The sequence below is a fragment of the Solanum verrucosum genome, unplaced genomic scaffold, assembly GCF_900185275.1.
Source record: "Solanum verrucosum unplaced genomic scaffold, falcon-dt-bn FXZP01001278.1, whole genome shotgun sequence".
Lineage (NCBI taxonomy): Eukaryota > Viridiplantae > Streptophyta > Magnoliopsida > Solanales > Solanaceae > Solanum > Solanum verrucosum.
Window position 1 is genome coordinate 851418 of NW_026020317.1, and position 18174 is coordinate 869591.

An 18174-nucleotide genomic window follows, 5' to 3' on the forward strand; every position below is an offset into this window, starting at 1 on the left:
AGGCATCATAGACCGACTGAACTTGAAAAGTAAAGGCAATATGAAAATAAGGAATAACACAAACAAAGGTCAAGAACGGAAATCTAACTAACAATGGAATGCACACGAGTGTAGAAAGAACTAACTAAAGTAATCTATAAGCTAACTACACCTAACTGAGGCCCCATAAGCACAAAAGGTACACTCGTGCGTAAGTTTAATTAAAACCCAAACAAACCCCCATAAGCCCGATCAGTACACAAAATAACTATAACTAAAGAGAATTGTATATGAGAAGCCAAGAACGGAGAACACGAACCAGAACCTCAACCCCAATTAGTAGAATCTGACAGTACGGAGGCTGGACCTCGAACCGGATGCTCACCAGAAGTACCTCAGTAACCAATCACAAGTATCAAGTATCTGAGGCCGGAACTCTAACCGGATGCTCTATATAAATATCTGGGCAATAGAGGCCGGACCTTAAATCGGATGCTCCATATAACTATCTGGGTAATAGAGGCCGGACCTTAAATCGAATGCTCCATATAAGTATCTGGACAATAGAGGCCGGACCTTAAACCAGATGCTCTATAAAAGTGCCAATGTAGCTGCTGAACGAGTCCAATCGATCCATGCTCATAAATGTCTGTGGAACGCCGTCCACACTTAGCCAATCAATGTAAGTCCTTGGAGCCGAATCGAAAATCAAATTCAAATCGTGAAGCAGAACTAGCGTTACCGACTTAACTCGTGGAGCCAAAACATCAGGGAAATAAGGATAACTATCGTCGAAGCAAGCGTATCGCCTAGTTAAGGCCCAAACTATCAGACTCAAGTCTGCTACACCAGTCTACAGGGATCTAAGCCGGCCGAGCGACGTCGAGGCAAAACTAAAGCCTATCGGATCCGAATCATATATTTCTAAGGCATGCCCTAGTCAAACCTAAACTAAGACTCAACATGCTTCAGATAAACAATAATCAAACATACAAGCACTCCACATAGCAAGGAGGGTCAATTAGTAACACACATCATGCTCACAGTTACCCGAAAATTCCCAAAAGAGGCTGAAACATGATTTCTAAACACTAATGCATGATTCAATAACTACCAACCCAAATCCCAACTAATCAACATGCATTTACACTCTCGAGCTCAATCTAAGAGAGGGAAGTCGTAGCCTACCTGTAGGTTGATCACACGCGCTCCCAAATCACTTCTTCGGAGCTTTCTCTTTCCGAACGGTCTCGAAACGCTACCCTGCTATCAAAAATAGAGTCACAACGTTATTACGGTCGTTTAGACACAAAAATCACAACAAACGGAGACGGGTCAATTTTGGAGTTAAAATGAGAATCGTGGGACCTGCACCGAACTGTCTGATTTTGAATCCGTCAAGAGACCCTAAACAGTACCCCAAACTTGTGTTCCAAAATGAAACACAATTCGGGGCTCAAAACGCAGCAAAACCCAATACGCAAGAAAACCACACTTTAATCAACCTAAAAGAAAACATCAGCAGTCTAAACTTGAAATTTACAAGAATCTAATGGTGCCCAGCACTCTTTGAACACTCTACAACAAAGCCACGACAATTTCCAATACGTGGGACTTCAAACCACCTAGAACCGAGCTAAAATGAGTGAGATATGACCAAAACATGAATGTAAAAAACAAAAGCTCGAAAAATGGTACAACAGTCAGGTTATCGTGATATTTACCTGGAACTATGCGCACTCGACAACTTTCGAACACTCTATAGTGAGGCCACAGAAAAAATGGTGCTCCCGCACTTCAAATTGCCTAAATAGGTTGAGAGATGAGAGAGAGATGAGGGTTTAAGTTTTTCCAAAAATGCAGATTTTTCTGCATCTTATAGTAGATTTTTCTGCACTTTTCCCAAAAATTTTAAAACTTCGATGGGGTGCTCCGAACTCTTTCGGAACCTCGGTCACGCAAACGAAATATGTAAACGCACCAAATTTGATATTCCGGACTCAATGACACAGTCAAAATTTCCATACGAGGTCATCTTGACAAAAAGTGGGACCCACACCCAAATGTCATTTTAAGTCAAAAATCACAAAAGACCTCAGAAAAATATAAAAAAACCTCGAGACACAAAAGAAGGGTCAATCAGACCAAACTTGACACTCCGGAGCTAACCGTGCTGACAGAATTCTCATCCGATCGCGTTTACTCAGAATGTTGACCAAAGTCAAACTTATGCTTAAACTTAAAGTTAAAATACCTAATCGCACCGACTCACACTGAAAATCTCGGGAGTCATGCCGACCATGCTACTAGCCTAAAATGACCCTTTCGGAGCTGATGGAATCGTCAGAAATGGATTCCGATGTCATCTTCTTGAACTTCTGATAAAAAATGATCGTTCAAGGTTCATAATCTCCAAAACTCGCACTATAACCAAATGAACGACCAGGTGACCGAACTGTAAGTCCCAGCAAGTCATAGATGACTTGAGATCGCTACAAAAACGCTCTAAAAGACACACAGAAGGCAAGACACAGAAATGACCAGGAGGGTCATTACATCTTAACATAGGGAATGACATAAGTGTTTAATGGGGAATTTCAAAATATAAATAGAGGAGTGTAATTACGAATTTCTAGTATGATTTGTAATTTATTATGGTAAAAATAATTCAAATTAATTATTTGGAATTATTTCCATAATTGGAAGCCTCAGTAATTAATTATGTGGTCCCTATAGTACCCATATTTAAATAGAACTCAGAATCATATTTCTATGGGAAAAGAAAGAATAACGTGGGTTTTTTTGGTTTTTCAGAAAAAACTAGGTTATCTAGTCCTTTTTGGATTGGGAAGAAATCTATATAAATAGGGATTCTCCTAACCTAGAAAATAGATGAAGAAGGTTTCTATTCATACTTGCCCACCCAAGTATTGAGAGAGTTCGGATGTGAACTTGGGATGTAAAAGACAATAGTTGATGTCTATCTTGTGGATTTGTTTGAATTGTCCAACTTGTGGATTCACTTGAAGGTATCGGCTCACGCTTCAAGAGGTAATTCTTGAATTAAATTTCAGCAAGTTTATGTGTTCTAGCATAATTGTATATGTTCTAGCATAAACGTTTTAATTATCTATTATTCATGTAAGCAGTATAATTCTGATATGCTTCCGTTGTGCATAAAGTTCTCCAACATGTTTGTGTTGAAATCTAGCTAAATACCGAAGAAAACACTGGATTTTAAACTCATGAAACCTTCATAAAATTTGATCATTCATTATGAACTTTTATCTCGATTTGAATTAGGGGTGTGCAAAAATCGAAACTATCGATAAATCGAACCGATAAAAGTTTTATTGGTTTACTGTTATTGGGGTATTGGGTTAACGGCTTTTTAGTGGTTTTATAAAAAAAAATATTGGGTTATCGATTTGGTATTGGTTTTTAATAGTGGGTTATTGGGTAAATCGATAACCCATTAAGACTAGTAATTAATTTACTACTTTTACTTGTACATAAATATTATATATTAATCTCAATATCTTACTGTTACTATCTTTGTCCTTTAGCCTTCAATTCACACTTCACAATGACTTGGAGTTCACAATTTCACATTATACAAAACGTTAAAATCTAAAGTAAGAACCCTATTCTTCTTAATTTCTCTTTGTGTTACACTTGTATAGTTCTTTTCATATTTGTTATTATTGTTTCTATTTTATGAACATTTGTAAAGTTACATTATTCTGGTTTCGCATCAAATTTATTAGGAAAGTCATATATTTGTTTTATAAGTATTTTCTTATTGGTTAAATCGAAAACCGAACCGTTAAGGACCAAAATCGATAAAATATATCTTATTGGTTTGGTTATTGATTTAACATACTTAAAAACCGAAAACCGATAAATCGAACCAATATACATAAAACCGAACCGAACCGAACCGACCGATGCACACCAATATTTGATTTTCAGATTTGTTGCCTATTTAAATCTTGGCTCGAAGTTTTTGAATTTAAGTGTTAAAATCAGTTGGGTGATTTTCTCTCTCCATTCAACAACAATTATCCACTATTGGCTTGACATATGCATTAAGAAGAGTAAATGATACAATTAATTTTATCTAATCACCCTTATTAAATATAAGTCATCTTAAATATTGAAAAATAAATAGTATTTAATAGCAAACATAAAATAAACACAAAATTATTAATTATTAATTAATTTTATAAATGGGACAAATATTGTTGGACATTTTAAAATAATATAGTGGACAAATAAGATGAACGAAGGTCGGAGGGAGTACTATTTTAAAGCTGACAGCACGAATAACTATCGAATTAATGCGCAGAATTAACATAAAGAGAGAAGACCAAAACTCCATGGAAGCCATTAATGAAGCTTTGAAGCTTCACGTTCAAAGAAGACTCAATTCAGATGAATACCGAGTATAGAGTTTTTAGTTGGATACCGAGTTATGTGTTGAACTTGAGGTTTTAATTAGGCTTGATTTAAAATAAGTTGATAAAAGTTGATACGTAATTAATGAATCCATTAATTTTATTTAGGGATTGAGTCGTTAGAAATAAAAGTACTTTTGAATCAAAAGAGTGAAGTCGAATGTAAAGGTGGATGAAGGATAATTTATTTACATGTTCAAATAGTTGAGGGCCATTTAAGCCTTTTTCGAAAAAAAAAATTAATTTCCTAATTTTAAGGATACAATAATGTGAAATTATAAAATAAAAATAATAATTTTTTTTTTAAAAAAAGACATCCTCTCCCCTATTTTTGGTCAGGTAAAATGCATTAATAAAAAAATTGGCTACGTAGTGCCAAATTTTTTTGGCCTAAAATTTGCTTCAACACTTGGGTTAACATATGTCAATTCTAGATAGGACTTGTACCTATGTGTCAACTTTCCCTTATTTTATGTCAATAGTGCTAATATTCCTATGAGAATAGTGCTTATACCAATGATAAGGAAGAATATCTAAGTATGATCACCAAGCTTACTTAACATGAAAGTGTAAAACTATTTTTTTACCCTAATTCGCGATCTTCGAACCCCTAATCTAAAGTTATGCCCTTGATAACCTCAAGAGAAAATATCGTTTGTGTTAGGGATAGATGAAATACTTATTCGATCTGTCTCTTCCTTCTTGACGCTCGCCATTGCCAACATCTCACACCTCTTCATTAGACATTTTAGCATCTACACTTCTCTTCTTCACGTGTCCAAAATTTCATTTCAATATCGTTTTCCTTATCTTGTCCATCACTCCTACCTTGTCCGATCCCAATTAACTATTTATTTCTTATCTTGTATCTCCTAGTATTTCATACATCCACCTCAACGTTCTCATCTTTACAACTTTCATCTTCAATACATATGATTTCTTGACTAGCTAACACTCCATTGCATACAATATAATTTGTCTAACCATCACTGTAGAACTTAATTACCTTTAAATTTTGATGATATCTTCTTATCACACAAAACCAAATTTCAAGAACCTCACTTTATTTATTAAATTTTGTATTAAGTCAAACTACCATAAATAAAATGAACGAAGAAGTAATAATCTTTTTTTTTTAAGCCAATATTGACCACTTGGACAGAATCTGCAAAAAATTTACAACCTCACAAAATGTATTGACAAACAAGAAGCAACTTGCTCAAGCATCGTGTTGTCTGCCGTAGACAGTGTCATATATGTGTTCTAAGTTTGGTTACAAAACATGAACAATCGAAAAAAAACAAACTAAAACTGATATTCAAATCCAGCACACTACATATGCATCTTGTGACTTGAAATGCGTTTAGGTTTGTCCTTTTCTTTCTTTTGTTGGTATTAATAAGTTCAATAAATCTGCAGTCTTGTTATAGATTTATTTATTTTTAAAAAAGGGTATCCATCCCTTTTTATATTGTTTTTTTATTAAAAAAAATGATGTTAACCAGTATTTCTAGTAATGAAAGTATCCATGGACGTAGCCTAGGCCCTAGTCTAGTACATAAATATTCATCCTTGCACTATTGTAAATGTTAGGTTTTATCCATTCGAAAAATTTAGTAGCTCGATTGATTGATTATCTGAACTTTCATCCAGTTGATGAGGGTTCGATTCTCACCTTGTTGTCCCCTTCCCAATTTAAATTTCCCTTCGTTCATTTTTTTTAAATATGGATATGTTGGAACTAGCTAATCCATTTCCCAATATAAATGGGCTGAATGCATACTTGATGGTTCATATATTTGAAACCATTCCAGTATTTATTACAAGGTCCAGATCAACCAGTTGTTACGATCGATTGAGCAGGACTAACTACTCACTGATCTATGCAAAATTTTAGTGATATCTATAACGGTTATTGTCTCGATGTTTATTATACCATTTGATTTGACATGATGCAAAGATATTTGATTTTGCGTGTGTTTGCAACGTGTTTTTATGATATGAAAAATGACTCTAATTAGAAAATAAATATGAAAAAAATAAAATTTTATTAATAAATAATTTGGCTACAATTTTTTTATTATTATTATTATTCTCTTTTTATTATTTTTGTGATTCAAGAATTGAAGCATTGTGTTTATCGACTAGGATGATGTAGATCTCCGTTAAGAGAGTATTTTAGATCTTCTTAAAGTATTTTATTTGTCAAGAAGAATCTGATTACATCTTAAACTTTTTTGTGAATATTATTTCATAAGTTTATAGAATTTAGGAAATGTCTCTTCAAGTTAATATATTACTCTCTATATATTACATTCAATCTCTCTTTAACATTTGTTGATTTTAAGTAAGATCTTATAAATTTTAATTTTTTTAAAAAAATATTCTTTTCATTGAGACAATTTTTTTTAGAAATTGTTAGCATTATACTATTCTTGTGCGAGACATACGTGAGGCAGTCTAAATGGTTTGCACCATCGTTGTATCAAAATCGCTTTCAACACACAATTTCGTTTTGATAACTGAAAGAAGTTTGATATACCTCTCAACTTTGTCATTTAGAGCTGATATACCACATGTTATGAAAGTGATTCATATATACCCCTACTGCTATACAAATGACTCACATATATCCCTATTGTTATACAAATGACTCACAAATACCCGTTTCTTCTAACAGAAGTGAAAAAAATAATTTTAATTTAATCTTTCAATTATTTTTTTGAAAAAAATATAATCCATATGGAGTATATTTGATCCTCCTCACACATATTTTTTTGAGTTTTTTGTCTCAACAACTAATTTAAATTTATTATTTATGATGGTCAAATTTGTTTATGTTTCACTAGTTTTCTGGTAAAATTTATTATAGATGCCCCATTTTTTTAAATTTATGTTTACAAATACAAAAAACTGAATTACAATACAGCCGCAAAAAAATCATTATTAAATTTTTTCTTTACACTAAAGAATGAAGTAACAAAAGGAATAAGAAACTTGAATAATGATAATCAAAGAAGTCAAAAAATATTTTTTTGTATGAAAATGATTAAAATATACCTTGAACTTTGTTAGAAGGATCATATATATACCCCTACATGAGTAATGAGTTTTTCTAAAATTTAAAGTTAAAAGAACTAATTTAAAACTAATTTTTTCACTTCCGTTAGATGAGGAGTATATGTGAACTCATTTTGTAACGATAAGGTTATATGTAAGTCATTTGTATAACGGTAAGAATATATATGAGTCACTTTCATGACGAGAACTATATATTAGCTCTAAATGACAAAGTTGAGAGATATATCAAATCTTTTTCCCTTTTATTTATGTTCAGCATCAATATTGTACGTATTACTTTTGCCCGTGCTTCGTTGGCTTTACCTAAAAGCCCGAATTATAGAATATCTATAAGAGGTGGCTGTGCAGTGTGCAGTGTCGTTTACTGGCTCTCAGTAACAACCAAAAAATGTTCGACTTCATAAGTCTACAATCACTCCATCTGCCCCAGAGATTATTACTTTAATTTCATGTACAATTCGGCTTCTGAAACAATGAGAGTAAATAAATACATTCGGACTTGGCATAAACATTATTTTAATTTACGTGTTTGGCATAAAAATAAAATTAGATCCATACACCTAAAAAATAGAAAGCTGTAACAAAGATATACATAAGTGCCAGACTAGTGCATACAAAATTATTGGTTTGGCTACTGTCACGAGTTCCAAGATTAATTATTATGCAAACAAAATCTTTTTATTTACTATAAAGTATCGAAAGCAAAGAAGTATCTCTAACACAATCGTTATTGTTTGGAATTTGGATGGTCTGTCTTATCAACTCTCATCTCATTGACGCGCAAATTAGAGTAAGATGACTTCCTTGAATAATAATGTAAGTGATAAAGAAGCTCAACACTCGTGCTTTCAAGAATGGATGGAGCTCCAACAACAAGACCTCTTGGAGCTCCTCCACAATTCCTCCTCCTCCTCCGCCTCCTCGTCCAGCACATCCAACACCAGCGCCAGCAGCGACTTCAATCTAAAACAACTCATTGAGAAATCCATCAAACACTTCCAAGAATACATTGACACCCGCAGACATTTAGCAGGTAGTGATGTCACTGCCTACCTTGCACCTACTTGGTGCACCACGTTAGAAAGCTCCATGCTTTGGATCTCCGGATGCAGGCCTTCCAGTTACATCCGTCTCCTTTATGCGATGAGTGGCAAAGAATTTGAATCCCATCTCTCCAACTATATCCAAGGCAATAGATCCGGACACCTCAGCGGGCTCTTGACCGTGCAGCTGAATTCAGTGGATGAGTTACAGAGGAAGACAATAAGACAAGAAGACCAGCTGTCAAATAAGCTCGCCAGCTTGCAGGAGGAGATAGCTGATCAGCCATTTTCCATTATCGCCAATGAAGTGGGAAATCTTGGTGAAATATGTTACGAAGCAGAGGAGGCACTTGATAGACATGCTAAGTTTTTGATGAATGTTGTAGAAGAAGCTGATAAGCTGAGGATGGAGACTTTGAAGGAGCTGGTGATCAACATACTGAGTCCACTTCAAGCTGTGGATTTTCTCATAGCTAGCAAGAAGCTCCATCTTTGTGTCAATGCTTGGGGTAAAACAAGAGATCATCAGCATGGGAGGAACAGAGAAACAACACAAGAGAGGAACACATGTCCAAATTTATCTTGTCTTGAAAACTAAAATAGAATAGTTAAAATGCTTATGTACATATATGGAATAAATGTTTAGTTGTTACTAAGTCGGCATCATTTTTACTACCTTCGTAACTTCTTTCAATCTTGTGTGACTACGAATGAAGCGTAAAAACGTGTTGATCTACAATAATGACTTTCTTAAAATAGAGAGGAAAGTAGTTTCTTTCATTTGAAAGGGGAAATAACAATAATCAACTAACGTATGAAGGGGGAAATAACATAATCAACTAACTAGCACACTTAACCTTAAATTAAACAAATTCGATGATTTCGATCCAATCACTAACAGAAGTCCAAAACAGTAACAAACATTTTAATCCTATGAAGGGAAAAACTGGGTATTACGTGTCACAGCGCCTAGAAGAAAACATTTTTGAAATTTTACACAGCATACCCCAATATGGGAATTAAACTTGAAACACTTGCACATTTTCTCAAATTGTCGAGAATAAAGAAAACAATATGACAAGACAAGGAGTAGCAGAAACAAAATTGGTCATCTTTCCATACATGTATACAGAATTCAAGTTATATCTACTGAAACTACAAAAAAAAATTATTTTACACCATTAGTGCACTCTTACTGATCCAAACTGTTGTCCACTATCTTTTGTAAGTTACAAACTCATTCACACTGCACTCACTTGCTTTCACTTAGGCATTTAAGTGTTCTAAATAATATTTGATAATACTTAAAAACTCTATCTTATACTCTTTCGGAGATCGATCGTAGTAACAATTTCTTCTACTCGGTAGATATAATCCAAATATGTATGTATGAATGCAGTATTAATTTAAATTGGTAGTATTGAATATGTCTCTGCATGCTCCCTATATCCTAAAGCACAGTTTTAACAAAATAGCTTCACTTCAGTTCCTATATATATCTAGAAAACAAACTACAATATGTGTATATGCAACTCGGAGAGTATTGCTTTTCAGTAGTAATTGAAATTGAATGAATTATTTTTGACATTAATCAAAATAAAGTAAACTTTACGGCTTATATCGAATTAGTTTAGGGATTAATTAGCAAGAAGCATACTTGTTGCGGATGAGGGGAGAGAAAGAGTTGTAACAATGGCAGTCCGCAGCAGCATTGGGAAAAAGCTTTACCAATTGTAAGAAAAATAGAGAGAGCCCGCAGATTCCGAGAAGGGATTTGAGGAAGAACGGGTTGGGGATTTTGGGTTGGGCTTCCGGGTCGGTCCTTTTTTTCTTCTATTTTTATTTTCTTTTCTTTTTTTCTCCCCGCTTATAAATACCTCAAATGTGCAAAACTTATTACGCATTGTAATTTAAAGTTGATTAGGTAAAATTTAGTAAATTATTCAACTTTCACTTATCTACATATGTTTCTAATTTTTTCAAAAAAGATGGATATTTCTAAAAATCTCTTCAAAAATTGTTAATAGAAATTTCTAATTTTCATATTCGTATGAGGTAAAGTCCAGCCTCCCAATGTAACCTTTTACTTATGGAATAAAATAGTACCTCTTTTACTAAAAAATATTTTTTTTAAAATTAAATTCTTCTTGAATTTTCTGATTTTATGAATCTAGAAGGAACTACTTTAGTGATAATTGAAGTTATTTATTTAAATAATCACTCAATTTGTTGTATATAATTGAACATTAAATCATTTATTTTTCTTTTGGGTTCCAAAAGTCATTTTAACTTAGTTTAGTTAGCATTCATTGTCAATATCATTTAAAAATCCAACTTTTCTTCTTTATAAGGCTTATAAGCAATACATGACATGCCTTCACTATAGTGGATTAATTTGATTGAGTTTTGTGCATCATTAGTGTACAAAATTTTCTACATCATCAGTTACTTTTAATGAGATTTAATCATAGTAATTTACTTTAATAAAATAACATTTACTAAAAAAAAAAAAACATCAACAAGGTAGTTGAATCAGACTTGGATTCTAACCAAAATTATTTCCATAACTAAATTATTTTCTTCCAAAGTACGTCACTTTCTTCTCAGGGAACTTCAACTCCTATATTTTGCTCATTTACGTTTAACTTTTCCATTAATTTTGCAAATACAATTATAAATGTTAGATAGCTTACAATTAATTATAAATCTGATCATATAAATAGTCAACACGTTTACTGTAAAATATATTTAATATTAGTGAAAGTTCAATAAATAAACTCCTTCCCAATAATCTAAAGAGCGGAGCTTAAGTATTGGGGACAATATGAAGACACTTTAAGATACAATATTCCCCTTTTGGGAGACTATGTTCACTTGTTTTTAGTGCATTGAAATTCTTTTACTCGTGAAGATGTGTTTAAAATGGCCTCTTTTATGTTTCTATATAAATGAGAAAAATGTGAAATTTTTTCTAATTGCATGACGACATATCACTAAGTAGAAGAAGCGTGTCAAGTTTCAAAATCGTTTGACACTTTAAAAATTATTTCTTACCGGTTGACAATGTTTGATGTTGTGAAAAGTTAGATGCTGTGAAGAATTACTTGAGCTATAGAAAAAGGTGAAAAACCTACAATAAACATAGTTAATTGTAATTAACTTTGGAGAAAAACAATTTAATTATGGAAATAATTTTGGTTAGAATCCTAATATGATTCAACTACCTGTTGATGTTCTTTTTTTTAGTAAATTATTGATTTTCTTTTTTCATGAATTATGGTTATTTCATTAAAGTAAGTCACTATAATTAAATCTCATTAAAAGTAATTGATGGTATAGAAAATTTTATACACCGACGATGCACAAAACTTAAACACAATTTAATTTTACTCCATTTATTTCATCAAATATTCATCACTTCCTTTGAAATCGAATTATCGTTTTAACTTAAACTACCATAAATGATTGCTATATTATTTTGTTTGGATATTGTATTTCTCCAACAAACTAGCAATCGTGCACCATCATGAATTTTTTAAATTTAGAATTGAGACGTAAATAAATTGAAGTATGTAATAAAAAAAAAATCATATCATTAAATATGTAACAAATTTAGGTTATTGACTAAAATGACCATAAAAATTAATTAAATAAAGTTAGAAGTTTTTTAAAATAATAAAAAGGATAAAGATAAGTAAATTTGGTAACCAATATTACTAGAACTTCAACAAGCATCCTTTATTATATTTGCGGCTTGATTCGCTCGAAGTACTTGCCATTTTAATTTATTGAATTTGTTGATATATATGTGTAAAGCCTAGCTATTATATATATTGCACTAAATCATAATGACTTTACAAATATAGAAAACGAATTATTTATAAGTTACAAGGATGAAACATCGATTAATAGAAAAGTTTTACTTAAGCTTAAAATACTAAAATCATTAAATATTGATTTTATAGTAATGTCGTTAATGATGCTAGCTAATATTTTTCAATTATACTCAAGTTATTTATATAATAATATTCAAATATCGATCTTTTTTATTCTTTTGACCATATTATCAAAAATACGAATCACCAAATCATTGGGTGCAATTCTACGGAAGACTAATCTTGCTAACTTCCCTTAGACCTTATCACCACATATCCTCCATCCTAACTCGTATCCTAAGTTCATTATTATTCTTTGAATCTAACTTAAAAACATGTGATCGACGGTTAGATAGATTTATATATATATATATATATATATATTATAAGAATATAACTACATTGTGTTTGTGTACCTACTTCACAGATGGAATCACCACGTACGTGTTGGACACAAATAAGCTCTCTTCTTGACACGTTCCATTCTATTTTCCTTATACCAAACACTTACTCTTAACCTTTCTCAATTTCCTCACCCCAACACTCAAATTGCCTCTTCACTTCCCTCAAACATCTCCAAGACTTGCTAATAAATTTCAATTCATAATAGCAACCAATCAATTGTTATTTTTATTATACATACAAAATATATATGTGTCTATTAGGGGTGTACAAAACCGAATCGAAAACTGAATCAAACCGCAAATTGAGTCAAATCGGAAAAAAAATCTGACTAGTGGTTTGGTTTGACTTGGTTTGGTATTGGAAAAAAACCCGATTATATTTGGATTGGTTTGATTTTAACTAAAAAAAATAACCCGATACCAAACCAACCCGACATTATATATGTAATTTTAAAATTTTATTTTATACATAAAATATTTACTTTCATATAATTTTAAAATATTTCTTATACTATTTCATAGTTTTTATCTTTTAATATATTATTTCAAGTTTAAAACTTAGAATTCGGAATGGTCCAATAAAGAGTATTGTTCATAGATGTTGATAATTATAATAAAACTTAAATCAAAATCAAATTAATACTAATGCAAAATGAAAATCAATTCAACACTAAGAATGACAATAATATTTGTATTTGTTCTTTAGTTTTACATTGGTTTAGACAATTAAAATACATAATCTAATTTTAATTTTCTTTAAATATTTAGTAATGTAACTAATACTTATTAAACTTATTTTAGCATGATTTAGTACTTTTAAATTATGATCATTTTCATTATGACTTTGCAATTTTTGTTTTATATGATGATTTCATTATTATTTTTTATTGAATATTTTAGTGTCATCGGTACTCATCTCATATTTTGTGTTATTTTCTTAAGAAACACCTTAGATAATTGTATTTTGGTTAGACTAAAGAAATATTTGGAGCACAAGTTAATTATATGTTTGTATGCAAATTTTACCGAAAATATCCAAAAATCTGAAAAAATCCGAGGTTTATTAGTTTGGTTTGATTTATAAATTTAAAAATTTGACGCAATAGTTTGGTTTGGTAGTTGAAAAACCCGAACCAACCCGAGGTTGAAAAACCCAAAAAAATCTAAATTTTATTAGTTTGATTTGATTTATAAATTTAAATTTTTTACACAAATAATTTAATTTGATATTTAAAAAACCCGAATCAACCCAATTATGTACACCCTGTCTATAGTTTGTTCTCAGCTGACATCCCGTATAAGACACTCAAATTGCCTCTTCACTTCCCTCAAAGATCACCAAGACTTACTAATAAATTTCAATTCACAATAGCGACCAATCAATTGTTATTTTTATTATACAAAATATATATATGTGTCTGTACTTTGTTCTCATCTGACATCCCGTATAAGATACATTAACTTATATAAAGTTAAATAAGTATGTATATATATATATATCATTATACATATTGATATTGAAATTGATATTTCATGTGAATTTACATGTAAAACACGTATATATATACTTAATTTAATTTTATATAAATTCAAATATCTATTTATATTCACCAAACATCGATGTCAAAACCGAGTTAAAGTACAAGTAATGCCTCTTTCTATTTTAGAAAACATAAACTGATACGTTGCCTCGAAGTTCATTAGTTAGGTGTCTTTTGTACCATTGCCACTTCTCAGCTCTTGGCTCTATATAATTGAAATGACATGAACCCAAGTTGGAAGAGTTACTCACATTACTACTTATTGTTCCTCATACGTACGTCCAAGATCACAAGTCATTGGTGAAGCCACAACTAAACTAATGACGGTTTCATCTCTCTACTATCTGATTTTTTGTTTCGCTTATTCATATTTAATTTAAAATTTCATAGTTTGCTTTCTTCCTCTAAATCATGCTTCCTCAATTTCAGGATTTTTTAAAGTAAAGATGCGAATGAGTTGATTCTGCATCGAATGAATGTTGAGGATGTTATTCAATAATTGGAGGTAATGGTAAAATCTAATTTTCTCCATTTGTATTGTTTATAAAGTTCCAATAGGTCTATATCAATTTAGAATTTCATTCATATACTTGTTATAAATTGTTGTCTAATTAGTGCTGTATACTAATTTGTATATGATATGATTCTAGGGAGTTGTATTTGGATAAATGAAATTATGCATATGATTTTAGAGAGTTGTATTTGTACTTCAGCATTTGTGCATTTTCAATAGTTTTCCAACATTACTTATTTGTATATCGCTTATATTTATTCAAAATTGCTTATTTATCTAACATTTAATTATATTTATATACTTTCTTTTTTATATCAATATAGAATTAGATTTTTGTACACAGTTAATTGTATTTATGTCTTTTCTATTTGTATATCTATAGAAATGGTATATAATTAATTATTTGTATATCTCAAGTAGTTGTGCATTTTTAGTAATTGTCTGATATTTGTATTTGTATATCTCTTACATTTATCCAATATTGCTTATTTATCTAACAAATAATTGTATTTATATACCTTTTATTTTTATTGATATCAGTTACTGATAATTGTGTTCTTTCTTAATTTAATTTCAAGAAAATTGATGACCATATTTTCAAGGAAGAAGTTTCGAACTTCAGGAGACTTTTTTGGTAAGATATACTTGGAAAACATACTTCGCATATTTTGTGAAAGTTTTTCCATTATAAAATAGAATTTTATAAGTAACTGATCAATCAAGCAATTAAATGTCAATCTGCATTAATTAAGGAGTTAGCTATCAAAACTATCAAATGTTCCTTTATTTGTATAAATAACAGATCAAAAGCACAAAATATACCTTCTGTAGCACATTAAATTATAGCTACGATTTATAATTAGAGAAATATCAACTAAAAAGTATGATTGTATTAGTCTTAGTTATTTTTTAAAATTTCCTTCTTTCACAAACACTACTACACAAGAAAATGGGCCGTGGCCCATGAAGACATCTAAGCCCTTGTGTAATTTTAGCTTCAGTAACATCTAAAGGTTGTAGGTTAATATTCCTCCTACAAAACCAAAATACTTCTCACATTATGATTGCAAAACTCTGATCGCATATGTAATTGGCAGGAATTAAAGAAAACTCAACAACTTTAATAATCACACATATGTAATTGACTGAAAACACAACTACTCAAATAATCACACAAATATAATTTGAAAAAAAATTTAACTACTCTAATGATCATACATACTCTCTCTTCTCATATTAGTTGATCATTTTCTTTTTTTATACACATATTTAGAAATCATAAATAAGAAAAATAATTATATACTAATTCACCCCTTGAAAATTTTTATGATCAACAAATTAATTGTAAGGTTAATATAGAAAAAAAATTAATTAATGCTTTTTTGGGGAAAAGGGTCTGAAATATATCTAAATTTTGACCTAAATTGCTATAACGATACTAAACTTTGAAAATGACCTTCTACCCCCTGCACTATTTAATAGTGTATTTTAAAGGTATATATGTGCACACGTGGACATCATAAATATTTCATAATTATAAATAGTAACGTGTCCACGTGGGCACATATATACCTTTAAAATACACTATTAAATAGTACATGGGGTAAAAGGTCCTCCATAAAGTTTAGTATCGTAACAACAATTTCAAAATTGAAGTATTTTTTAGACCCTTTTCTTTTTTTTTTTAAATCAAAAGGTGGCAAGGCCACACAATCTATTGTCATAAAAAAAACTAAGTCTTACACAAAAGACTTACAAGGACAAACGATCCTGTGAAGTCAAACCAAATCAATTAAGGATAATTTATATCAAACAACTATTTTTAGAAAGATTATTAACTAATATGTTAATTTGCAAAATCTCAACATATATAATTTGTAGAAAACTGAACTATACTAACGAGCATACATATGTAATTTGTAAAAAAAACTCTAACTATTTTAACGATCACATATACTCAACAACTTTATTAATGATCACATACGTCTTGCAGAAATTAAAGAAAACTAAAGTAGCAGCTAGCTCTAATTGTTGGTACGTGGTTGATCCCTCTTCTGGCCCCATATTTTGAAACAATGCTTAAGCCTCTTGGCAGCGGCTAAGTATTCCACAGCTTGAAGCGGTTTAAGTATGTTGAGTACAATTTCCTTCAACGTATTCATCCTCAACTCATCAGCGTCTTTTAATACACCAGCCATATATCGGCTATGTTCATCTAAAGCTTCATCTGCATTCTCACAATCATTCTTCGTTTTACCGGCGAAAGGCAGATCCACAATGTCCTCTTGCAAGCTAGCCAATCTTGAAGAAAGATTATTCTCTTCTCTAATCGTTTTAGCTTGTAAAGCGTCAATCATGTTCATTTGTTTATTGGTCAGCTCACCGAGCTTTTTCCCTTGAAGAAACTCGGTGAGATGAGACTCGATGTCTATGCCACATAGCACGTACGCGAAACGTATGAGAGAAGATGGTCTACAACCAGCGATCCATCGCACCGAATTCTCCAACGGGGTGCATGAAGTTGGCGCAAACAGTGGTGACACGTCGGTCCGGGCTAGACGGCTACGGTTGTTAGCATAATCTTGGAAATTTTGTACGGTTTTTTCGATTAGTTGAGTGAGTTGATTTTCATTTTTTAGGCCCTTTTTGGCTTCAAGTGCAGCTTGTTCAAGCTCTATCGTTTCTTTACGTTGCAAATTCATCCATGTCTCGTATGCGCATTCTTGCTCCGTTGGACTATCACTAATGCTACGGCTTGAAGTACTCGCCATTTTATGTTTTACCTAATTGGATTATGCATATGTGAAAAAAATATAATCGGAAGCTAAATTATATATAGTCCTATTTACAAGACAAAAGGACAGGAAAGAATATTTGAGATTTTATCATTTTATTGTTTGTCCACGTGCAGCACAAGATAAAGTTTCGTCCTCATCTATGAGTACATAACATTGCATTGGAACTTCATATATTTTGCCAATATATATATATATATATATATATATATTTGAGTTACGGAGAAGGAGTAATCCGTTTCAAACAATAGTTTGTTGCTGTTGAGAATACAATTGAATAATAAAACTTATTTATTTTAATAGCTTAAACTTTTAGGTGATATACCCTACTATCAAATCTGATCGCATCCAAATCAAGAAAAAAAAAATCACACATTTTAACAATGGTAAATAAATGGTCACACTGATCATAATTTTTAGGTTTAATTTTCTTCTAATTCTGTTTCAGCCCAAAATTTATTGTACCTATCGGCCCCATTTTTTTA

General features: G+C 31.3%; 2 protein-coding genes across 2 annotated transcripts; one reads left to right on the top strand and one right to left on the bottom strand.

Moving 5' to 3' along the window:
* The first annotated feature begins 8311 nt into the window (after positions 1-8311).
* On the top strand, positions 8312-9158 carry LOC125835304 (protein DOG1-like 3). Its single transcript, XM_049514430.1, has one exon. It carries the CDS (start codon positions 8313-8315, stop codon positions 9156-9158), a length of 846 nt encoding a protein of 281 aa, XP_049370387.1. The 5' UTR covers position 8312.
* Positions 9159-16918: 7760 nt separating this feature from the next.
* Positions 16919-17665, bottom strand: LOC125835276 (protein DOG1-like 3). The gene has a single exon (XM_049514407.1). It carries the CDS (start codon positions 17663-17665, stop codon positions 16919-16921), a length of 747 nt encoding a protein of 248 aa, XP_049370364.1.
* Between the last annotated feature and the right edge of the window lie 509 nt (positions 17666-18174).